The sequence below is a fragment of the Equus caballus genome, chromosome 15 (assembly GCF_041296265.1).
Source record: "Equus caballus isolate H_3958 breed thoroughbred chromosome 15, TB-T2T, whole genome shotgun sequence".
Lineage (NCBI taxonomy): Eukaryota > Metazoa > Chordata > Mammalia > Perissodactyla > Equidae > Equus > Equus caballus.
In genome coordinates, this window is record NC_091698.1 from 61,177,913 (window position 1) to 61,203,780 (window position 25,868).

At 41.5% G+C, this 25,868-nt stretch overlaps 1 protein-coding gene across 5 annotated transcripts in view; it reads right to left on the bottom strand.

Annotated features, from left to right (window-relative positions):
• EML6 (EMAP like 6) overlaps window positions 1-24,812 on the bottom strand; it is a 279,682-nt gene extending 254,870 nt beyond the window's left edge. For all 5 annotated transcript variants that reach the window (XR_011426055.1, XR_011426056.1, XM_023619097.2 and 2 more), the window contains exon 1: window positions 24,362-24,812. Coding sequence is in view for 3 of the 5 variants with exons in the window: in XM_023619097.2 (XP_023474865.1) it covers window positions 24,362-24,558 (197 nt within the window). In the remaining 2 variants the exon portion in view is untranslated. The remainder of the gene's footprint in view (window positions 1-24,361) is intronic.
• Between the last annotated feature and the right edge of the window lie 1,056 nt (window positions 24,813-25,868).

Sequence of the window (25,868 nt, forward strand, 5' to 3'; positions counted from 1 at the left end):
ATCTAAGTACAGCGTGTAATTTAAACACAGTGTAACTGAAAAACATCAGGTTGCTAGACATGCTGAAAATGATGACTTAGAAGGAACTCAGCCTTAAGGTGGGGAAGAAGAAGTAAACTTTTGGAAGCCTAAGTTACAAGAGAGGATGTTAGCATTTACCTTCAAAATAGTTAACCGTGTGATATACAAACTTTTAAAGCATTTCAGGTATCATTACGAACCCAAAGTTCTACTACCCTTATTTCTTGAAATTGATTACAAAATTGCCTTAATTTTCATAAAGCAAACTGAAGGTACTTACTAGCCAAAAAGTAACAGTAAATGGCACCCATGTATTTTGCATAACAAACTTTGCATGATCAACTAGGAAAACTTTTAGGCTACTTGTGACAATATGGAATAACATATTCTGTATGAACTGCAAAATAAATTTAAATATAAGCCCACAAAATAACTTCAGTGATTTTTAAAAATGAAACTAAAGTTTATGGATATGGGGGACAGGGAGGGGGGATGTTACTGTGTGTTACAGAGCAGTTGTCCTTCCTTTTGTAAATTTCTCTTTCTTTAAACATAATCCTATTTTTTTTCTTTTTCTAGAAGTAGAAGCTCTAATTTAATCCTCTCTGTTCCCTGGTGTTGTGCATAAAATAACTAAAGTTCCTTGTGAACCTGTTTTTCGGTGTTCTAAAGGAAATCTTCTATTCAGAAGCTTCCGTTTTGTCTATACTGCGTTAGAGCCCTCCAAGGTAAGAGCAAGCTCATGCCCAAACTCCCTTATGTCTTTGTATATTTCTCAGGAATTAAACCAAGGACGTGAGCCCTGTCCTCCATACCAGTAGTAGGTTCCATATTTGCTGTTCAACAAGCCCCATATCCTTCTGCTCCTTGCCCAAGTAAATTGTCTTTGTCACCATAAAAATGGCTCTGATTCTCAACCTAAAAAGATATTGGGGAGGTGACCACCCCATTCAAAAAATAACAAACAGGGATCTATTCCTCCCCTGGATTCACCTGTTCTCTGAATGATACTTCAAGCTCAACAACCTATCATTTTCCAGGCTTTCTTGTGACTACCACTTCGAAATATCTGTTGTTTTAGAAAGCCCAACATTTCTTTCTCCGTCTGGTAATAACACTTCTCCCCTTTTGTAGGAATTAACCTCTCCCCAGCCCATGTGGCCCTGCAAGGACTGCCAACCACAATTTCTTACACTGGCTAGACAACCGTAATACCCAATTTTTGGCTTCAGCGATAGGTCCACAGGATGTGCGCATGACCCATGCAAGGCCTATCAGAGTGTGCTTCTCTGTAATTTTATAATCTGGTGCTGGAAAAGCTCCCTGTTTCTTCCGAGGTCTCTAGCTGAGAGGCTGGAAACCTGCAGCCATGGCATCACCATGCTGCCAACTCCTTATTGCTTGAAAAACATCTGTTAGCAAAAGGGAGAGAAAGAAGCCAATGACTCGAGAGAGACACAGCCAGTGGCTGGAGAAAGAGTCTATGAGAGAACTGACAATGTCATTTGAGTCCCTGTAGGCCCTGATATCAGCACCAATCTGGAATTTTCCAGCAACATAAGCCACCAAATTCCTTTGTTTCCTCAGGCCAATTTAAATTGGGTTCTGTTACCCTGAACCAAAAGTCTGAAAACACCAAAACCCTGCAGTGGTGGTGATGCCAATCTCTAGCTGCTCTCACTAACTCCTTATAGCTTACCAGAGAAGCGAGTATCTCAGGGTGTGGACTGAATAAGCGGCCGTGGAGCCATTCTAAATGGTAAATTTCAGGTCTAAAAAGTGAATCCAGTCCCAGAAGCCAAGAATTACCAAAGTGCATGTTACCTGAGTTCTCTCTGGGCCACATCCAGAAGCCAGACACCAGGCTCTCAGGCTGGCAGCCAGGCTGAGGGGATGTGGTACACAGTGAGGCATGGACAGTGTCGGAGCTCACCACAGCAGGCCCTGGGTGTGCTGAAGTGCAGTGCTTCTGTCATAACCTATGTCTTTTCTGTGGAAAGTAACTGATGCCCCTTCCTCCTTGTTCAAGAGACAGGGATTGTTGCCTTTGCTTTCAGCAGATCCATCAAGAAAAAAAGTTGATCTGGACCTAGAACCAAGCAGAAGTTCCTAGGAGAAGAGACCTGGATTTTTCAACAGGGACCACTCTGAGCGCCACAAATGGATATACCTTAGTGGGTATTCATATTAGACTCATGTCATTATTTTCCTTTGGAAAATATCACTGATTCTCACCATCAGATGACAATAACTGAGTGACAAAAACAGGCCAGGCAATTAGGTATACAGTAAATTAGGCAACTGGGGCCTGGGGTAGGAGCGGCCTGGATTTGAATCCCAGCTTGACAGTTATTAGCTTTTGTCCTTGGGCAAATTACTTAAATTCTCTAGGCTTCAGTTTCTTCTTTAGTAAAAGGGTAACAATAGCATCTACCTTAAGGACTTAGTATGAGGAATAAATAAGATAATGTACACAAAATGCTCAGCAAAGTGCCTAGCACATGATAATATATTATTAATCAATAAAGTACACATACAAAATGTTGACTTTTTATCTTCTCTCTGTATCAACAATTTATATTATAACTATGCTACAGACAATATCATAAAATAAATCCTTATTTATAATATTATGACAGCAGTGAAACTATCACATATGAAATCATCAAGCCAGAGATATTTGAATATAATATTTATTACTGAATATTTTAACAGAATCTATTTCTGTGAGTCTTCACGTATATAGATGTAGGCAATACCATTAAAAGGACCAAACAGAAAGAAGAAACTTTGTTTACTCTCATCCAGAAATGCCTCACTTTCTTAAATTAGAAAATTTCCACATTCCTTCTTACCTAAGGGGAGTTCAAATTAATCTGATGCCAGATCAGCAGAAGCTGTAGAGGCACGTCATTCTCCTACACATACATCGGTATATCTCTTTTCGGAAAGAAGTTTGTCAGTATCCATTACAATATAAAATGTACACATTCTTTAACCCTGGCCATTCTACTTCTAGAAATATCAGCTACAGAAATACCCATGCATACACTCTAGAAAGTACATATAAGAATGTCTCCTACAGTATTACTTATAATAGTGGGAAAGTGCCCACCAATAGGAATGCTGAGATACAAAACAGAGACTCAGTTGGCAAACTATTCTTCCAATAGCCACATGTAGGTAAACACTGGCCTCTGAGTCAATTCAAGTCAACAACCATTCATTGAGTGTCTTCCCCATCCAGGCCGTGTGCTGCGCATGTGAGGACAAGACTGAACAAGACAGACTCTGACCCTTTAGCCAGAAGAAGAAAGACTCCAAGACAGATTCCATATTCTCCCACTCCAGGTTGGTTCTTATAAGACTGTTTTCAATAACATCCATGATTTTTAGTTTATAACTTCAACTAAGGATCATTTAAAAATTATGCCCACTAAAAGCACTGGGGCAAACTTTTGGAAGAAAGGGAAATAAATCTTTATTGAATCTTTCTTTGGCACCATATAATCATAGTTTTGATAATTTCTTATGTCTTACTGTTTATTTCTTACTGTTATATCTTACCGTTTATTTCTCCTGAGTTTTCTGTCAAATAGCTGTAATTTGTTTTTGGTGGCTTGCCAAAAATCAATAAACAATTTTACCCTTTACAATTTTTGTAACAAACTGCACTAACAGGAATCAGTTTCCTCTAGAATTACTGGAACACTTTGCACATATTAAAGCGAAATTTTCTTAACCTACCAATTCTAAAAAAAAATAACCAGAACAAAATTAGGATGAGTAATAATGGCTCAGTTCTGTAATCCAAAGTACTAATATAAAGTAATAATCCTAGATAAGTTTATATAATGCAGTTATGAATAAACAAGATTAAAACGAGTATATTAATAGAACCAAGAATTGTTTAACATTCTTCCACATATACTCCAAAGGCTTTTTTTTTCCCATAATTTCACATATCTCAAGGATAAGTAACACACCAAAAAATCAATCATGCTAATTAGTATAGTAGTTTTGCTTAGGACTCCAACTTAATAAAACAAAAAGCCTGAAATAAATTTACTAAGTTCTAATTCTCCTTACAATTACTATTTTTTTATTGCTATTTTAGTCTTAAATAAGAATTAAGTTCATTCACTATGGGTGCTTCAGACATATGTGCTAGTTTTCTCAGAGCATAGTGACAAGCAAGGTTATAGCAGAAATGTATAGAGAGTTAATGATTTTGTTTTCTGTTATTTCACAAATGTTTGCTTAGTTCCTCTATCAGGGTTTTTGGAACCCCCAAACAAGGCTAATATAATTTTTTTTTTTTAAAAAAAAAGAGTTTTAAGGTCTCATTCTTAACTTCCACTGCTTTGAATTTCTGGGATCCTGTCTTGTTGTAGTATAATTCCTGTCTAATTATTTTCACTTGCTACCACCCGAACAATCTAACAGAACTTTCACCTTCTCAGAAGCACACAGTATGAAAAGAAGGGTGCCCTTTGCTAGATTTGCTTCTTTTGTGGTTAAGAAGGGTGAATTGCCCTGCTCTCAATATGTGAAGACCTTAGATTCTCAAGTCACTGTATAGGGTGATCTAATTATGAAAACAAATGAAGCAGTTTATCTACCAACATACTGGAAACATTTGGGGAAGGTCTAAAGTCATTATTTTTCCACCTTACACGTATTTACCAAAATGTTGCATATCTCCTCAACATTTAATAAAATCACTTTTTAAAATCCTAAACTTAAAATTCCTAAGAATGCTTAAGGGAAAAGGTCAAGGATTTGTGTTCAGTTCAAATGAGCAAAGGCTATAGAAAATGCACAGTGCTCATACCGCAGTCTCTTTGAAGGGCGTACAGCGCAGGAGAAAAGTAACTTAGATATCCAGTAACCGACAACCTGTAACCCCCTTTGGGATGTCTTTTGAGCAGTTGCCTCCTTTATATGGCACCTCTGCATCATCACTCGTGACATGCTACTGCTCAATATTTTCATTGACTTATTGCTGGAAATACGATTTCTACTCTTTTGTGGCACCCTGAAGGAAAAAGCTAGCTGCTGAACTAGCTTCTGAGATCTGAGAGAGATTTAGATGAAACTAGGACATGTATGGAACGAAATACACTTATAAACAGATAATGATTTTCCACCTATAAAATAACAAAAAAAAATTATCACAAAGAGAAAAACCGCTCTAGCTCAGAAAAAAATAAGATCTGAAGTACGTGAAACTGGAGCCTATAATTTAGTCTTTATAGTGTGATAGACTATAAGGATTAACAAAAAAATAAACTTCCTTTCTTTTTCCTTTTCTTTTTTTCTTGTTAAAACATTTAAACAGAATGTTATATAAGTCTTGCAATAAAATAACAAAACCAGATGAAATCACAAGTCTGTCCTTAGGAAAACAATAAATGGGTTTTCAAACCTCCGATTTGTTGCTTCCTTAAAGCAGATACGCCTCTTGGTTAAGTATAGCTTTGGGAGGAAGAAACGCAGTTGATGGTCAACTGGCACCTTCATTCAGTATTCCCTACTGAAACAGATGGCATCTTGCGGGTGCTTAATCTCCCAGAATAGGTGCCTATGAGCAAGATGACTCTTAAATCTCCCAGATATCAGGAAATATTTTGCCCAAGTACGTGGGAACGTAGCCCTAATTAGGTGACACCTTCCTGTTGCCTCCACATTTTCATTCTTCCTCACTGTTCTAGCAATCTGGGTTCTGCCCCCGCACTACTTGAATGAAAATGCTCTTCTCTGGCTTCTTTTGAGCCCCAGTTCCGCTCGATCTCTTGGCTGGACTCCACAGTGGACCCTCCCACTACCCCCTCACGACCAGCCCCACCAAAACACACACAGAGACGGGCATTTGCTCCTCCCTTGCTTTTTGTTGTTGTTGTTGTTCCTCCCTTGCTTTCCAAGTCCCTGCACCCCCTCAATTCTTCCTGTCTCTCTGCTCCTTCTCAAGCCCTTTTGTGCTCCTTTTCCTCTCCTCATAACTTAAAGGTAAGGGTGTATCCCGGGGTTCTATCTTAAACTCTGGTCCTTATCACTTCACGTGCTCCCCTTTGACCTCAGACATATGGCAACCACCATGAGTGTTCCTGACAGGCACTCAATATCCATAGATGAATCTCACCTTCATCCATTCTGGCAGCCACCATACAAGAGACTATCTAATCTGGATCTCCATCCAGCTACCTTCTCTGACCACCACTCCTCCCATGAATGGGTTAGGGACTACAACTCCCGTGAATGGTTTGGAGACTACGACTCTAGCTTAACAGGTTTCACAATGGGCTTCTTAAGGTAATTGTGGCTCTCTCTGTCTCTCCTTCCTGGTATATAGTCTCCAAATAACAGAAAGAGCATTGTTTTGGAGTCAGATAGAAATGGGCTCGAAGCTGGGTGAATTACTAGCTATGTGAATATACCTTTGAATTTTTTCAGGATTATACAGAAAAAAATATATATATATATGTAAAGTATTTATATGTACATGTTAAAAAAAATTACACAGTGCCTAGTGAGGTTTCTTTTTCTTTATTACTCTTTAACTCACTTTGCAAAGCTCTTTACATGTTTTATTTAGTTGAATTCTGACAATAAACCTACCAGTAGCTCTTGAGGAAGAAGGTGAGGCTGGCCGGGTAACAACTAATAAGTGGTAGAATCAGATTCTGGCTGGCTCTGAAGCCCTAGCTCTTTCCACCACATAAAGCGTGTCCAGGACACAGAGGGACCATTAGGCTGCGTGGGTGCAGCGGGGAGACACACAAATGGAAAATTATAGCATAATGTGAGAAGTGCTATAAGAGAGGTATGGAGAAAAGCTGTGGGGGTACTGAGGAAAGAGACATTGATTCTGCGTCAAGAAATCAGGGAGGGTTTCAGAGAGACGATGCACTGGAGGTGCCTCTTGGATAAGAAGAATCTGCCCTGCAGACACACCAGACAGGCAATTCTAAGCAGCAGGGCCGTGTGCAGTAACAGAGAGGTGAAACCGTTAGAGTTACTGCAGAGAGTATGGTATGATGGGAGTAAAAGCAAGGGAGGGTAGAACAGAGTTGTGGTAGAAGATGATGGCAAAAAGGTAGGGTGGGGCCATGCCCAAGTGTTCGAAGCCCATTCCAGAAGCAACAGAGCCTGCCGGAGTTTTCAGGTAGGGTAGGGACAGATCAGATCTGTACTTCCAAAGGCTAATCCCAGTGCTAGCATAGTGCAGGGATTCCAGAACCCAGAACCACTTGGGGAAGCTTTTTTTAAATGACTTGGTTTGTCCCATTATTGTGAATGTTAACTTCGATCATTTGGTTAAGGTGGTGTCTGCCAGGTTTCTCCACTGTAGTTCTTGCTTGTCCTTTGTAATTAGTAATTATCTTTTGTTGAAGCACTATGTAAATAACATGTTCCTCAACAAATGTTCATCATTGACTATAACATCCATTGATTTTCTAACTCCATCACTCCATCTATACTTAATATTGACGTTACACTCAAGGAAGAGCTTTTTCTTCTCCCCATTAGTTACTTATATCACTATAGATGTATGGGTTTTTATTTTATTCAACGGATTATAATTCATGCTCAAATTATCCCCAATGTGGTCAGGGGAAGTCCCTTCAAGCTGGCTCTCATGTCATTGTAACATCTCCCTTGGGTGCATGGGTAGTTCAGTGGTAGAATTCTCACCCGCCATTCAGGAGGCCCGGGTTCGTTTTCTGGCCCATGGAGCACCCCATCCCCTTTGGGGCCGGCCCAGTGGCGCAGCAGTTAAGTGCACACATTCCGATTTGGCAGCCCAGGGTTCACCGGTTTGGATCCCGGGTGCAGACATGGCACTGCCTGGCAAGCCATGCTGTGGCAGGCGTCCCACATATAAAGTAGAGGAAAATGGGCACGGATGTTAGCTCAGGGCCTGTCTTCCTCAGCAAAAAGAGGAGGATTGGCAGCAGATGTTAGCTCAGGGCTAATCTTCCTTAAAAAAAAAAAAAACCTCCCTTTGTTCTTTGAACACTGCTGACTTTCTAGCGCAGGAAGATATTCCAGACTCATTTTGTGTTTTCCCTGCCCCAGGCCTGGAATCAGCTTTTTTTGTAAGGAGTTCTGACCCTTTCTTGCGGAGAACAGTATTTAGAAACCAAGTTCTGGGTGCTAGGTGTTTTCCTACTACTGATGTGTCATTGCTTGTTGGTCCTCACAATGGACAAATTGTGTGTGTGTGTATGCAGTTATATTCACCTATATCTATATTTCTATGGGAAATTTCTTCAAAATACAGATTTTAAGGGCTTACAGCCAGAGCTACTGAATCAGAATCTTTAAGAGTGGGCTCATAAATCAGCATTTTTTTAAAGTTTTGCCAGGTTTTCAAACAGAGGATTGACTAGCGGAGTGATAGAGACAGGAAGACCAGTTGGGGGCTGCTGTAACTGTCCAGGGGTGTGAACTAGGGAGGAAGCAGCAAGACAGAGAGCACATGATCAACTGCACTCGGGGCTGACTGGATAACAGAGATGCAAGAGGGAAGGAGTGACAGGCACTCGACGTTTCCTGCTTGGAAACCGTCACCACTGTGGCCTGTGCGCTGTCATTTACACAGTAAGCACTGAACATGTTTATTTAATTGAACTTCTCCTCACTTTTCTCTTATAGATTATATAAAAATCCAAGTGACATCCTAGGGAGAAAAAAAATTATAAAAAATTCTAGAATTTATATCTCCTCCATTACATTTTATCATATGGACTAAAAACTGAGTCTTACTCAAAGCAAGAAGGACGACTTGTGAATTCATTGTTAGCAGGCCAGGCGCTCACATAGATAAACACGGCCTGGCCAAAGTCATTGTGTTCATGTCTACTACACAGAATAATAGACCCGGAAGGCTTTTTACCAAGAGGCAATGTCTGTAACAACATCTCTTATTGTCCAAAAAAAAAAAAAGAGCCAGAGTCTGCTAGAGCTAGAAGTCATTAAGCTGAGATAACTGCTTACTATCACCGCAGCATAAAACCCAGTGGAGCATGAGCAAAATATAGAAAGGAAATGTAAGAAGAAAAGTAAAACTAAAAGGAAATGATCCTTGGAATTCTAACTGCTATAACAGAAAGTTTAAAACACAGATAAAATACAATCCAGAGAAAAATAATTGTTCCCAGTGTTTAGGTAGGAAAAGCAATACATCAACGACCTTCTCATTGCTAAATCCACAGGGCCCTTCTCCAGACTTACCTTGTTATACTCTATTGATACTATTGAGGGTCTTCCTGACACCTTCTCTGCTCTTGGCCTCCAGGGCACTCCACTCTCCTGCTGTGCCTCTTACCCTATTACCCCCTGACTACTACCACCTTTCACAAGCACCTCTTTCTCTGCAGATCTCCTATAAGTTGATCTGCCTTAAAATCCTGACCCTGGCCTCTTCTTTCCTCCATATGCTCTCTGGTTATCTCATCTACTCCTACACACTCACTGCAACTCCCACGGCTCTCTCCTGAGCAAGAGACCCATATATATAATCACCTCTTGGATGTCCCACAGACACCTCAATCTAAATATGTTCAAAGCTGAACTCATCACACCCTCACCCTGAACCTGCTCCCCATTCTATTTCAGTGAATGATAACCACCATCCAAGCAGCTGACTATGCCAGAAACTTGACCATTACCTTATACCTTCCTTCACCTCCACCACCTACAGCCAATCAATCACCAGGAATCCATAATCTCTAGAATATATTCATTGCTTTCCTTGCATATCACCATAATGATCTCACACCTGGACTACTTCAGGTGCCTCCAGACTTTCTCTCCAACAATCCTTTAGCCACACTGCAGCCAGAGTGACCAGCACAGAGCCTAAATCTAATGATGCTCCTTCCTTTCCTCCAGATTGCCTTCTCTGACCACCACTCCCCTCCCATGAATGGTTTAGGTGTATGTCCTAAGGCTCTCATATACCTTGGGCTAACTAATTCTCATAGAACTGAACACGCCATATCCAGCTGCTCATTTATTTATGAATATTGCCCTCATGATTACAATCTCCTTGAGAGGAGATGCATATTGTTCACTGTTGGGTCCCCAGTACTTAGCACAGTGTATGACACATAGTAGAAACTCAAGAAATCTTTGCTGTAAGTCATTTTTGTTCCTCTAACCCAGGGGTTCTTAACCTGGAGTCCATGTATCCCTTAACAGAATTCAGGAGGGTTTATGTCCTTAGATGGACTAAAAATATTTATTTTCACTAACTTGTAACAGACTTTAGTATTTCCTATCATTCAGAATGTAGGCAACAAACCACAGTAGTATTAGCAGTACCTGTGACCTTGAGACCAATAAAATCACAGATATTTTCATATCACATTACAGTTGTCACAGATCTCTCAAATGTCATGTATATGCATCACTGCTTTGACATGATGGTAATTATTAAAATTGCTAGACCTTTCAATTGTATGAGTTAATAAACAAGCACATATCACAACACATTAAAAACATTTTACAACTATATTTCAAAATAATTAATTTTCCTTATAGTCCTATTTATGCATTTTATTTTATGCATTAGGAAACATTATTGTGTGATAGTGGGAGTGTAAACTGATATATCCCCTTTGGAAAACTGTATGGCAGTGCCTAGCAAAACTGATCACACGTGCAGCCCTGGCCCCAGAAACACCACGCCTACATGAAACTGCATATGTATGTTCACTTGTACTAGAATGCAATAATGGCCAAAAGAAACTAGAAGCCACCCAAATGCCCATCTACAGTAGAATGAATAAATGAATTATGGTATTTCTATGCCCATCTACAGTAGAATGAATAAATGAATTATGGTATTTCTATACAATGAAAAATATGGAACCGAGAATAAACACGTAGAAACACAGATGAAGCTCACAAACATAACGTTGATTGAAAGGAGCCAGACACAAAAGAATGCATACTGTACCACTTCTGTTTAAAGTACAACATTAAGCAAAACTAATCTATGCCGTTAAAAGTCAGGACAGAGGTGACCGTTGCAGTGGGGGTTGTGACTGGAAGCGGGCATGGGGGGGGTCTCTGTGGTGCTGGTAATGTTCTATTTCTTGATGTGGGTGAGGATTACAGGTGGGTGTGGTTGGTGAGAACTGATCAGCTGTACACCACGATATGTGCATTTTTCTGTATCTACATTATGTTTCAATAAAAGGGTAAAGCAGAGCAAACAAACCTATTATTCTGAGATGGGAGCCCACAGGCTTCACAGCCTGTCAAAGGGGGTCCAAAAAAGAAGTTCTGTTCTAAGCAGAAATTCCAAGGAGGTGATCTTAAAACAAGCAAAAGTCAACATATACAAGTCATTCATTGATTCATTCAACAAATACTTATTAAGCATCTTCTACATACCAGGCACCCTTTTGGGCACTGTAGTCAGGACAGTGAACAAAACAGCCCTGCCCAAATAGAGTTTGTATTCAATGGAAAAACAATAAAGATCAAAATAAATAAGAGCCAAGGAAAAAAACAAAACAGGGATGGGTAATAAGGAGTATGTTGATGAGGGGTATGAATTTTAAGTAGAGTAATTGGGGAAGGCCTCACCAAGAAGATGACATTGAGTAGGGACCTAAAGGAAGTGAGTAAAGTCATATGGATGTCTGGGGAAACAAGGAGCCAGACAGAGGGAACAGCAAGTGCAAAGGACCTGGGGCAAAAGAGTGCCTGGGTATTCAAGCAGCAGCTGGAAGGCCAGTGTAGCTGGAGTGGAGAAAGAGATGGGAGGAAAACAGATCAGATCATAGAGGTAACAGGAGGCCAAATCCCCATAGAGGCCCCATTATAAGGACTTCAGCTTTTACTCTTGAAGGTTCTGAGCAGAAAATTGATATGACCTGACTTAACCCTGCAACTAGATCAACTGGCTGCTGGGTTGAAAGTAGAATGGAAGGGCAAGGATGGAAGCAGAGAAGAGGCAATGAGTAAGAGGTCTTAGGGAAACAGCATGGAATGAGAAGAGGAGAGAACAGCTGCCCTGAGGAACACAAACACATACACACACACATACAAACACACACAGACATATTATTGTTGTTGTTGTTACTGTTGCTACTGTTGTTGTTACTGAACCATTTGAGAGCAATTTTCAGCCTTCATGACTCTTAACTCCTAAATATTCCAGCACAGATCTCCTAAGACAAGTACTTTCTCTTACGTAACTGCATTGCTACAATCAAATTCAGAACAGTTGATGTTGATACCTGCTATCACCTAATATATAGTCCCATATTTAAATTTTACCAATTGTCCCAATATGGTCATGTATAACAATCCCTCCCCACCCCAATCCAGAATCACACATTACATTTAGATTTATCTTTTTAGTCTCCTTTAATCTGGAACAGTTACTCAGTCTCTTTTGTCTTTTGAGAATGACATTTTTTTGCAACGTACGGACCAGTTGTATTAGAGAATATCCCTGAAATTGTATTGGTTTGTTTCTTCAAGATTAGCTTCAGGTCATGCATTTTTGGCAGGAAAACCTGATTAGCATTGTTGAGAAGCCCCCAGACGTAAAAGGTGGGCGAGGGAGAGGAGATAAAGGGCCGGCAGGGAGATAAGAGAGAAGCAGGGGACTACAACCTCAAGGAGAGGAAAGGAAGGATATCGAGTAGAAGACGTCAACTGGACCCAATGCTGTGAGGAGGTTAAGCAGGACGTGGCCCCCAGTTTAGCACTGGAGGTCACTGGAGCTGCTCCAGAGAATGATTCCAGCGGCTGGTGAAAGCAGAAACCAGTTCATTATGTTGAGGAAGGAATGAGAGAGAAGAAAATGGAGGCAGTAAACAACTCAGAACCTCAGCACTTTGATTTAGAAAGGACTTTAGAAGGATCTTTCCTCATTTTTAGATGAGAAAACTCAGGCCCATGTCAAGTTAAGTACCATGCCCAATGTCTGGTTAGAGACAGACCCAATCCCCTTGTACAACGCCATGCTCCCTTCCTGAGAAGTTTGACACTGAAAGGAAAAAGTGTGGGGAGGAATCTTGAAGAAAAGGTTAATAGGAATAAAGTGGAAATCCTCTGTCTTCAATGATCTTCCTAAAATGTAAACTGGTCTTGTCTCACCCTGTTGAAATCCTCTCACTGGTCCCCATAATTTGTGGGGTGAGCTATAAACCCCTTAGTGATCTGGCCCCAACCCACTTTTGCAGCTTCATCTCCCATAATATCCTCCTCATTCCAGCAATATCGAACCACTTACTCTCCCTTCAAGAGACCCTGCTTTTAAGCCCCTGAGCCTTTGCACAAGCTGTTCCCTCCATGGTGTTTCCTCCTTCCCCTATTCCCTTCCCACCTGCCTGCCAAACTGCTCTTCATCCTTCAAAAGTCCCTTTTGCCAGAAGGCCTGCCCTTGAACGCCTATTTCTGTATCTTGGGTGAAACTCCTCTGAGCCAGGAAAGACTTAGAGTCATTTAGAGCCAGCAGTTGTTATCTTACAATCTCTGCAGACATCCCTCTTACAAAGATTCCATCATATTTTCAACAGTTGCTTAAAAGACCCCCACGTTTCCTAAATATAACAGGATACAAATCAAGATTTTCCTTATAATACAGTCAAAAAAATCTCAAGTCATTCAAAAACAGTGTTTCATTGTAAGATCCATGAATGCATTTCAATAGAAAAACACCATGTCTTCAATGGCTGTATTTTCCATCTAGACCAGGAGAGCAGTAGACAGAAGAAGCCAAATAGAATTTGGTGTGTGACTTCAAGCAATGCAGTAATTGGTCATTATTGCCATCCAAGTTTTTTTTTTAAATGAAGATTCTGAATCTTGTATCTAAGTGCCAGCTGATAATATACTTTCAGGACTTTCTCCTCACAAAGTGTGTATAGAGTGAGTTCCTTAGAAATCCCATCCCCATTTCACACCTTGTGCCTTCCAAATAATTTGAGATATGAAGAACTAATAACAAAGAAAAATATACTAAGCACTTACTATGCCCACAACAGGTGTTAGGCACAGGGACACACACAGAACTCAGATCAGGTGGAGAGATGGGTAAATCAACAAACACAACACAATGCAATGACTTCAGAAGAGATGTATTTACATGGTGGCCTGCATGCATGGAGAAAGAAGGACTTAAAATAGTCTTGAGCTGTCAGGTAAGGCTTCAGGGGGAGATGACACTGCTTTCAGACTGAAGGAAGAAAAGACAGTACAAGTGGAGAAGAGAGGGGCTGTTTCAGGCAGCCAAAATGGCATGTGCAAGGATGAGGATACACAAAATAGGATGCTGAGTTCAGGGAACTACAAGGAGTTTGATGTGGCTGGAGAATGTTAGAAGGACATAGAGGGACATTAGGCTGGAGGAGGAGCCAGGAAGTAAATCACAATAGGCCTCAGAGACCACGCTGAAGGAGCTTGAACCTTAACCTGCAGGCAATGGGGAGCCTTAGGTAGATTTTAAGTCTGGTTTTACGAAGATTTGTTTTCAATATCTGTTAGATGGCTAAGCTCACTAAATCATCCAAGACTTCACACATGCAACCTTTCCACTCATAGCCATGGTTGGTCCTCAGCAGGTATGCACCAGTATCTGTGCCCGGTAAAGTATGGAAATATTTCTTCAACAGCTGGCAAATAGCTGCAGCCTCTGATCCCCACAAACATCACATTGGCAGGCTGTGCCAGCCCCAGGAAGCCTCTCACGAGTGCCATCAGGCCACCTCCCTGGTACCTGCTAGCATCAGCCCCCATTCCCATATGCTCCCCTCTGCCCTCCACCCCATCACCACGCCCCAGCACTGACATCCCAGTAGGCAAATGCTTGATGTCCACCTAGCCCTCCACAGCTGTGGTCAACAGCCATTGGCCAGCATTCTCCAGAGACACCCTGGCATGGCCTCTTATGAGAACTGAATATTCCATGATATATTGTATCACCAATATTTTGTGTTTAAGCCCTCTTAATATCCCTTTCCTTACCTTTTCTTGCCCTCAACTCAGTATTTCTCATTGTCCTGCTCTTTTCTCTCCATCAAGAAATCACTTGCCTCCTCCTCTTCTAATCCACCTCCTGTATAGAGCTGCCATTCCTTCCTTCTCAGCCCATACCTCCATTATTAGACAATCTTCCTTAAAGGCAAAGTCATCTGAAACATGGTCCCACCCTCCAGGCTATAGCTGATTGGACTGGATGGACATCCTCATCCATGCTAACTCAACTAGATTCTCTTTTCTGGAAATTTGGAATTAAGGCTCAAAACATGGATTCAATTGGTTTTGTAGGACCAAGCTAGATAGTCATGTGTGCTGATGGGCCAAGTCAGATGGGGGGGTGGGGTAGGGAGTGCTATGTGCAAAATGGATCATTGAGTTAGGAAGCCAGTCCGCAGTCAGAGAAAATCAAACTACATATTATCCAGAGAGTAGAGATATGAATCCCTGGGATACATGGGAACACTTGCAAGAGAAATAGGCAAAGACTAGCTCCCGATAACCATGCAGTACCTGAGGGACCAGCCATGCTCCCTCTAATTGAGTTCCAAAAGATTCTCTTGTCACCTTATGATCCCATCCCTTAATTGTGTTTCTTTGAAAAAGTTTCAGTTTCTTGCAACTGATGATCTCTTACTTAGAACACATCTCGTTAATTCTGGATCTTGTTTTATTCTTACCCATAAAATCAATTTACAATGAACACAGAAAATGTTTTAATGACATTATGAAACAGCAGTTAAACTAAACAAGAATCCTCGTGCCTTAAATTAATTCTCAATAGCCTTAGGATAATTCTCTGACCAGGCTATTTATGTACTACCAATCTAGAGAAAGCTTCTTTCATCTCAGGGAGGTAGAGCTGGCCTGCCCTCCCCTACTTCATGCCGATGGAAAAGGGAGTGGCAGTAACTAGTGGGCAATCCTGGAATCCAACTTCTGAGCTGAGGCCATCCAGGTGCCTGCCTCCCATTGAGGGAGGAAAGGAATGAACTGACAAAGGGGTAGAGGGCAAGGGGCACATTCTCCGACCACTCCCTCTGCTTTCCATACCACCTCCACCCCCTCAGCAGCCTCAACAGATCTGTCTCCAGCAGCAAGGCTAAAGGTTGTAAATTCATTTTTAAAAAGCAAGAATCTTTGGGAGTAAATAAAGCCAACGTACAGACTGTTACTGGTCCCTAAACCAGCAGTTACTAAATACTGCACTGGCTCCTCAAAGTATAAATGGTTATATTCTTTAAATATATAAAAATCTATATATACTTCATAGGATCTAATAGCATATTTACAAATATACAAAAAGGTTAATCTTTTCAATGATTGTTTCAGTTTCTGGGTCCCTAATTGTTCAGCCTCTTCTACATGAGAGGAAGACCTCCTGCTAGGGGAATTCAAAGGCTGTAAACATACAAGACAATTCACTGGGAAAAGAAAAGTCTTTCCAACAAATGGTGTTGGGACAACTGGATATCCACATGCAAAAGAATGAAGTTGAACCCTCTACCTCACACCATATATAAAAATTAAGTCAAAATGGATCATCAGCCTAAATGTCAGAACTAAAACTATAAAACTCTTAGTAGAAAAAGTAGGAGTAAATCTTCACAACCTTGGATTAGGCGATGGTTTCCCAGACATAACACGGAAAGTATAAGTGACGAAAGAAAAACTAAATCGAACATCATCAAAATTTAAATCTTTTGTGCTTCAAAGGACACCATCAAGAAAGAGAAAAGACAACTCACTGAATGAGAGAAAATATTTGCAAATAATGTATCAGATAAGGGACGCATATTCAGAATATATAAAGAACTCTTACAACTCAACAATAAAAAGACAAATAAACCAATTAAAAACGAGGCAAAGGATTTGAATAGACATTTTCTCCAAAGAAGATACGCAAATGGCCAATAAATTTATGAAAAGATGATCAATATTATTAGTCATTAGGGAAATGCAAATTAAAACCACAATGAATACCACTTCACACCCGGTAGGAAGCTATAATCATAAAGACAATAACAAGTGTTGGCAAAGACGTGGAGGAATTGGAACTCTCATACATTGCTGATGGAATTTTAAAATGGTGTGGCTGCCTTGGAAAACAATTTGGCAGTACCTCAAAAAGTTACACATAGAGTTACCATATGATTCAGCAATTCCACTCCTAGGTATTTACTCAAGAGCCCAGAAAACATATATTTACACAAACCCTGTGGACTCATTCTTCCACTGCTCACAGGGACAGGCTCGCCATCTCCTCAACTTGTTCCAGCCAGTGCCTACTTAGTTTTTTCTGGAAAAGAAAGAACACTGGGCTAGGTGCCAACCTAATTTAAAAAACTGATTCTAAGAATTTAATAAATATATGAATCATGTATACATATATATTATTATATGTCATCTATTTTATTGACATTATTATATTAGATTGGCATTATTATATGACTTATTATTATATGTCAAATAGACATACATATACATGTCTATTTCACTGGCCAGCAATATCTTTTGTGTTGGAAAAAACACTGGTCTACTGAACTCTGAAACATACCAAGGAGGTCCCTAAAATCTTCTGTGTAAAGAGTGGCCTGTGGACCAGCAGCATCGGCATCACTTGGGAGCTGGTTAGAAAGGTAGAACATTAGGCCCCACACCAGACTGACTAACTCAGAATCTGGACTTTAGCAAGTACTCAGGTCACTCCTATGCATAATGATATTTGACAAGTGTTTGCTCTCAAACATTCTAATTACATCTAACATCAATCTACATATGACAAACTCGAGTAAAACCAACAAGAGAAGTCTGACTGCTGAAGATGTGCAGTTGGCTGGCTAAAGGATGGCTTTCCGGGTGGGTCCAGTCTGCTGGGGGAAGAGTCAGTCCCAGAAGCAGAACCAGCAAGTCAACCTTCCCAGCAGCTTCCTTTTTCTTTTTTAGTGGTAAAAATATCACCTACATTGCAAAGGTGTTCAGACCCACATCCATGTGGGCAGAAGATGCCCTAGGACAGCCTTGTTTAGAGATGCTGCCATGAAACAGTTTTTCACTTACCACAGTACAACCTACATTCTGATTGACCATTGGTGGTGGGGCTAATATCATTCTTTATAAGACAGTATACTCCAGTGCAATATTTTCTTTTATTTTTATTCTATTTATTTATTAATTGTTGAGGAAGATTAGCCCTGAGCTAACATCCACCACCAATCTTCCTCTTTTTGCTGAGGAAGACTGGCCCTGAGCTAACATCCATGCCCATCTTCCTCTACTTTATATGTGGGATGCCTGCCACAGCATGGCTTGACAATCGGTGCACAGGTCTGCACCCAGGATCTGAACCGGTGAACCCTGGGCCGCTGAAGCAGAAAGTGTGACCTCAATTGCTGTGCCACTGGTTTGGCCCCCAGTGCAATATTTTTTAAGCAGTGACCCGTTATATAGTAACCATATTTTCCAAATAAAAACGTGGTCCTATATTCTGTAGTCAAAGTAGAGACCCATGATATGACAAGAACAAATGTACCTATGACAATAACTGAATGGAATATCTGTGACTGTCCTGGGATATCTAGGACATACGGTGTTAAAACCCATGAAGCATTAATGACTTGGATGAGAATTACAATGACCTTGGTCTTTCTCTGGGTATCTATACCAGAATTCTGGGCACTCTGAATTCAAGTTTTTTCCCACCCTGGTGCCTTTACATATAACCTCTCCTCTGCCACCAGATCTTCACTTATCTTCCCCTTCTCATCCTTCAGGTCTCAGCTTAAATGCCAGCTCCTAGAGAACGGCTCTGGAAAGTTATCTAACGTAGTTCCCACACCCCTACCCAACCCAGTTCCTCTCTGTGATCACGCCCTTCTTAGTAGATAACACAATCAATATTCACCTTGTTTTCTTGTTCTTTCATTCTTGGCCTCCCCTCACCAGAATGGGGGCAAGAACTCAGTCATGTTCACTGCTGCAGTCCCTGCACCTTGTATGTTCTAGATGTGGAATGAGTTTTTGATGAATGAAAAAATGAGAAAGAATAAAATGTACCCAATTTAGAGAATAAATCTTAATAGAAATCACCAAATAGACTATAGCTTATTAATAAGAATAACAATAATAAGATCGCTTATGAACACACCATAAGCTTTCATCAAAATCTTTCACTTCATGTTCTTGTCAGTGAACAGAGTAAGTGAGATCCAATGAACAGGATGGCACTTCTGAGGGACTTTGCTTAAACTTCTTTCCCTCTCAGAGCCATATCTGTAAAATGAGAAGACTATCTCTCAGAATTGGGAGAGAAGGGAATTCATTCAATGAGATGATCCATCTATATAACGAGGCTGGTACAGAGCAGGCACTCAAGGCAATATGGATTTGATTCTTTATAGCTACCCCTGTTTCCCTTATTCCAACTGGTCAAAGGACTAAAGAATATGTAATCACATCTCCAGGCCTTCAGGTGAACCTGTTTACCCAACCAACCATGGCTGTTAGACCCCTCTCTTCAAATTCAACAAGTTCAACTGTATTTGCAGCACCAGATTATTTTAGCCATGTCACAAGTGAGACTTAAAAAAATTTTTTAAGTATGTCTAGTAGATGATTGTTTCAAAGCTAGTGATGTTCCTAAAGCGAACTTGAATATGGTTCCATTTCTAGACTGAGTTCTTGCAATCTGCTTCAAATACTCTTGAGTAAAGCACAGGATTGATAAACAGTTACAAGGAGCAACAAGCTCACTAAGTTCCGGTTAGAATTAAGGCACAGTGGTAGGGACCACAGTGACTGAGAAAAATGAAAGAGTCTGTAAAGCAGTGAAGCAATAACTTTGAGCTTCAGGATTAGACCAACTTGGGTTCCAATTCTCACTCTACAATCTGCTAAATAGTGACTATGGGCAAGATCCTTAACCTATCCATGCCTCAGTTTCCTCACCAGTAAACTGGGGCTAACAACAGTACCAATGTCATGGGGTCGTTGAGAGGATGGACGAGATAAATCTGTACACATATTTAGCCCTGAGTCTGTACTCTGGTTATTAAATTCATTCTCAGCCTCAAGGATCTTATATACATTTACAAATGAAAGTATTCAGAATGAAAGAATAGCACTAAATGATACCTATTAAGTGAGCAGAATTGGTCACAAAAAATGCAAAACTTTAGGAGTGCAAGGCACCCCTTTATCTAAGGATGGTAAAAGGTCTCGTGGGAGAGGTGAGACTGAAGTAGACAGAGCCGTGGATACAAACAGGCCTCCTGTGGGGGGCACCTGCCATTTGCCAAACACCGTGGGACACCTTGTACATAATCCCCACAAGCTACCAGGTAGATACCTTTAAACTCCCGTTTTATATAAGAGAATCTATTTTACTGATGATAGCTGAGACTCACAGAGCTTTAGTAATTTCCCCGTGTCAACCAACTGGCGGCAGATCTAGGTTCAAAATCAGGTCTGCCTGACACCAAGGCCCTTGCTCCCAGCACTATTCTGTTGGTAGAGGGGTGTAGGGGGAGAAGGGTGAACGGGGAGATAAATCACTCCAGTATGAGGCAGGAAGGAACAGAGTAATCTTACTATATGGCAAGCGGGAAGCAAACAATTTACGATTTTTTTTAAAACAAGGAAAACAAGGGTAGAAAGGTGGGTTGGGGCAGAGAATGAAAAGCTAAGGAGCTCAAACTTCAGCCTGTGAGCAATAAGAAATCATTTTTTTGTTTTGGTGTATGTGTGTGTTTTTAATTAAACACTACTACCACTACCACTGCTAAGAGCACTTATTGAGCATCAACGAAGGGCCAGGCCCCACGCTAAACTGTTTGCATACATTATTTCTAATAGTTACAATTCTGGAATTTAGGTATTGTTACCCCTATTTCACAAATGAAAAAGGCCCCAAGAGGTCAGGCCACTCACTCAGATGCCTCCAGTAATGGCAGGGTGGGGTTCATAAGTGAGTGTGCGTGAGATCAAAGTCAGGGCCCTTTCCCCTAAAAGAGTATTGCAGAAAAACGTCCCTCACTATAGAGAGCCGAAAAATAGGCAAAAAGAAAATGGAGACAGGGAACTAGGCAGAAACCAATACAGGAGATAAATGTCTCAACTGGAGTCACTGTGAAAATGGAAAGGAGGTGACAGAGAGCAAATGTGTTCATGACCTTTTCTTTCATCTACTCCGTTTCTGTGTCACGATCTGCTGCCTGAAGTAGAAACCAAGTTAGTCATTATTCCAGTCTCTCTCACTGTCCTCGCCTTCAACCCCTGACGTGAGTCCTGCTCTTAGCCCAACGCAAACGCTGTTTTAAGTATTCACTTGCCCGTCACAATGTAATCAGGGCTAAAATATGGCATCATTCTCTAATCTGTTATCTGTGGTGAAGGGCAATCATTCAAGAGAATAAAACTAAGCTTCCACAACTAATAAATCACATTACGCTTCACATACCAACATTTAAAAAAACCTGACTCAAACACAGAGTCTGTCAAATCAGGAGGACACACATGCTGAGCTCTAATGAGTTCCGCCAAATCCTACATTATTATTAAAGTTCATCGTGATCTCCTGGTTTTATAAAATGGAGTGTGGTACCAACATTTGTTGGGCTGCTTTCTAGTTAATATTCTAGGGAAAGTAGCACAATAAATAAAGCAGTAGGAAATGTATGCATTATGAATATATCTTTCAAACTAATGAAAAAGCTAAGCGGACAATTACATTATCTCATTTGGTGGAATGAAGGGTTAGAAGTTTTAACATTCATGTAATGATTCCAAAAAACCCAAAACATTTTTGCACTAAAACCTTAGTCCTACTTATTCAATTACGAACTTCAATATTTTAAGTGGAAAATCAGTAATATAACTAGGATACACAGAAATGAGCTGAAATTCATACAAATAAAACAGTACAATTTTCCTGTCCACATACACAGTCAATACATAAATATTCCTAACATTTTACAATATTAATTTCAAACATCTGTTTCTGGGAATAAAATTATGAAAGACACGGCACTTACGAGTCCCATATACTAAGGATAAAAACAAATAGGGTTTGTGCAATACTTTCACCAGAAAAAGATATTTACATATATAAGATAAAGCAAAATGACAGCATAAACATTATAATTTTACAGCTCTTAATTATGTAATGATCTGTGGTTTGTTTTTTAATCTGTTAGACTTAATTTTATTCCTATGTGCAAAGACATACATGGGTATTAAAGAACTCCGCTCACCTATACAAACTTAAACTCAGCCAAATATCATGGAAAATTTAGTGATAAGGTCCTTTCTCTGAAGGCAGACTTACTACTATGTCACTCTTCAGTATAAAGATACAACTACCTTAATAAACAGATCAGAAGCCAAATCATCTTTTTTTTTTCTTTTCATCAATTGAGGCTCCCTGAAAACCCAGTTACACAAATAACTTCATTCACCTTTTCTCCAAATCTGAGTGTTTCGTTAACTAAGCCAGATAGCACCACATTCCCACTGGTCCAGCTACCTGTCATAACAGCACTTTACTGCAACTCCACCCTTTTCCCACCTTCAGTTTCAACTGTGCACTCAATTTTTTTTCCTATTAGAGAAAAAATTAGGAGTTCCAATCCTCAAAGTAGTTCAGTGAACTGTCACATTAACATTGTTTAACCCCGGGGAATTTTCTGTTTAATTGCCACTCTCTCCTTTCCCCCAAAGGACTACATCTTATGGTGATGGAGTAATGGAAGGCACTGCATTAAGAAACACAGAGCAAAAACATCATGGGTTTACATTTTTAAACATCTAACCTTTTCACGAGGCACTGTTAATCATTTTCACCTGTGACTTTAATAATCAGCCTGGTAATTAGAGAAGTAAAATCTTCAGGATAGAACTAGGTGAAGATGCCCCATTCATAACCATTACCGTATCAGGGAAAGGAGAAGAAAGCTATTTTGTCGTATGTGATATGAAGAAAGTTTTACACGTTGGTTCCACCAAATCTTGAGACAGTAGAGCTCCTACTTAAAATATTCGTCTTCTAAAAGTCAAGATTTTTTTAAAATAATATCTTACTGTATTTTCAAATACTAAGTTTTTACTTTCTGTAACAATTTTTCAACTTTAGGGCTCAGGGGAAAAAAAAGCTCCATAATAAGCACAAAAATAGAAGGGGGGAAAAAAGCTAGTGCTTTAAATTATTCTTCCCCGGAGAAATTAAAACCATTAACATTACACCACTTAATCATTTATTTCATTATGAAAGGCAAACTGAAAGCACAAGTGGTAATATTCTGAAACTGTGATGGAAATTCTTCTACATCAATGAACACACAAGTTTGGAAGGTACAAATATGTTCTCTGTCAGCTGTAGTCCATCCTCAGCAAGTCATTTTCCCCTGGGCTCAGGCTCCATGCCATGGAAATCTTCCTTAACTGCCGAAGGCGGAAAGGGATTCCCTGCGAACAGCATCTGGACCACACCTTGTTTAGTCACACAAGAAGCTGACAAGGGCTGGAGGAAAATGCATCTGGTCCAAAGGTGAGAGGACAGGGCCAACAATCAAAATACAATTTAACAGAGAGGGCCCCTAAAATGGCTATTCATCCAATCGTGTTCTTCTAATCAGTCCTGGCCATCCGCTACCAGATGTTGGTCATTCTGTGGGCTGGCTGGTAGGATTTTGTGGTCCAGCAGCTGCCAGCCTTTTATAACCTCAGTAACATTGTGGAAGCATCCATTTAGGGTATAAATATGCTTTTTGGCATTAAAACACTGCCAAGTGAAATATTAGAGAACACCCCACTCACTGCAGAAATTTCCCAGTTTCAAAGCGTCTGGGATGAAGATTCCAAATTACCTGTAGCAAAATTTCTTTTAGATCTTTTTTTTAATCCTCTTGCTTGCTGAAGAACCTAGTGAGGAGCCTCACAAAGATGATACCCACAGTTTAGGTTATTGGTCCTACATTTACCTAGTTAGAGAAGGAAGGAGAAGTGCTTGATAGTTACCCAGGATCCTTCCACTTGTAGCAGGAATGAACACCAAAAAAGCATCAGGACACTCAACTCCTTAGAGATTCAAAAGCCTTCCAGAGGAATAAAGAGAAAAGAGATCTCTCGCTCCCCACCTGCACCACCCCACACACACCCTGTTTCTGCCCTAGCCTTAAAAGCAGCAGCCAGTCTGTAATTCCATGCGGTTCCAGAGAGAATCCTTTATTCCATGGGGCTCCCGGATCTGACCCCAGGAAAGCCCGGTCGGTCATCCTTCTCCCCACCTTTCCAACCTCCACATTCAACTCCTCCTCTCCGCCCCAGGCCACCTCCTTACCTGATAATGTCGTCGTTGTGTCCCAAGAAGAATTTTTGGCTGTGCTCGCGGGTGTTGTAAACCACCCCGACCCCAGCCACAAAGTAGACCACCTCCTTGCCGGCCGTGTAGTACAGGTTGTTGCGGCACTGGTGACCCCGGTACCCGTACACCCACTCCAGCCGGAGCTGGCAGCTGGGAGCTGTCCGATCCGCCATGATAAGCCGACCCCACTCGCCCCCCGGCCCCCCCGCGCGCCGGTCCGCGGCCCCTGCGCGCCGGGTCTGTCCTCGCCAAGGCTCGGGCTGCGGAGGACCTGCAAGGGCTCAGGGCGCAGCGCCGGGCGCTGATTTCCGCGGCGACGCACAGATACAGCCCAGCGCGCCCGCCGCCACCATCATCCGCCGCCGCCGCCGCCGGAGACCAGCCGCCGGTGCGCGGCCGCCAGACCCCACCGGGCGCCCCGGCTCCCTCTGCCCCGGCGAGGCGTCTTCGGGGGCGCCAGCACCGGCGCGCGCACGCCTCACTGCACCTGCGGGCTTCGGCCCCCGGGGGAGGTTCTTGGGGGGTTCACCCTGCCTTTTATATCAGGGATCTGCATATCCAAACAGTGATTACCCCAGTTCTCTCACTGAAGTTTGCAGTGCGCAGGGGGCTTCGCAGCAGGCAGCGGGGTTTATTCTGTGACAGCTTTGATTTGACAGGGAACCCGGGTAAGCTTTGCCATCATCATCCTTGGATCCGAAACTGACAGTCTATATCCAGGACGCGAGAGCGAGGAAGAAAAAAAACAGATTTTTTTGCATAAGTCACCCAGTCGAAGAAAATGATCCCCAAACTAAACTAAGTTGTTTTTTTTAATTGTCAACTACTCCCCCCTTCTCTCTCCAGTTCCATCTTCTTAATGATATGAAATGTGCCCTAAATGTTGCAGGCTGGTGGTTGCTGATATGACTTGAAAGAACATTTGCTGTCTCCCCATTAAGCCAGGGTGAATACGTAATGGACATTTTTCAGATGCTCCAATTAGTTGTGTATGTGTTTAAAATTCATATCATCGGTGAACCCTCTTTTGGCCGAGATACCATAAAGAACTTAGCAGCTCCCTAATCAGCAACTCCAATTGCAAGCGTCATACAAGATTTTTCTGAATCGGAGGAAATGAGACACTAGTGCCGGTGGAGGCAGGAAAGCACTACCTACAAACGCTCCCGGTCCAAAAGAAATTAAACAATTAACAAGTGGCACAAATCGTGTACCTCTCCCCAAGAAGGTCTGCGGTAGCTACAGGGTCCCGTGGGCTCAAGGGTCACGCCTCTAGCCCGGCTGGGGGCGGGGGCGCCCGCGGAACCACAGGGACAGTCAGCTCCACACGCGCGCGCACACACATCCCAGGCATCAGTCGCCGTGAGTCCGAGGGACGCTGGCCCCTAGGGACACCCCGGCCCGCGCGCACTGCGCCCTAGGGGTGTCCTGCACTCCTCCCACACCCGATACGGCCTCGCCGCCGAGCATCCCCGCTTTCTCC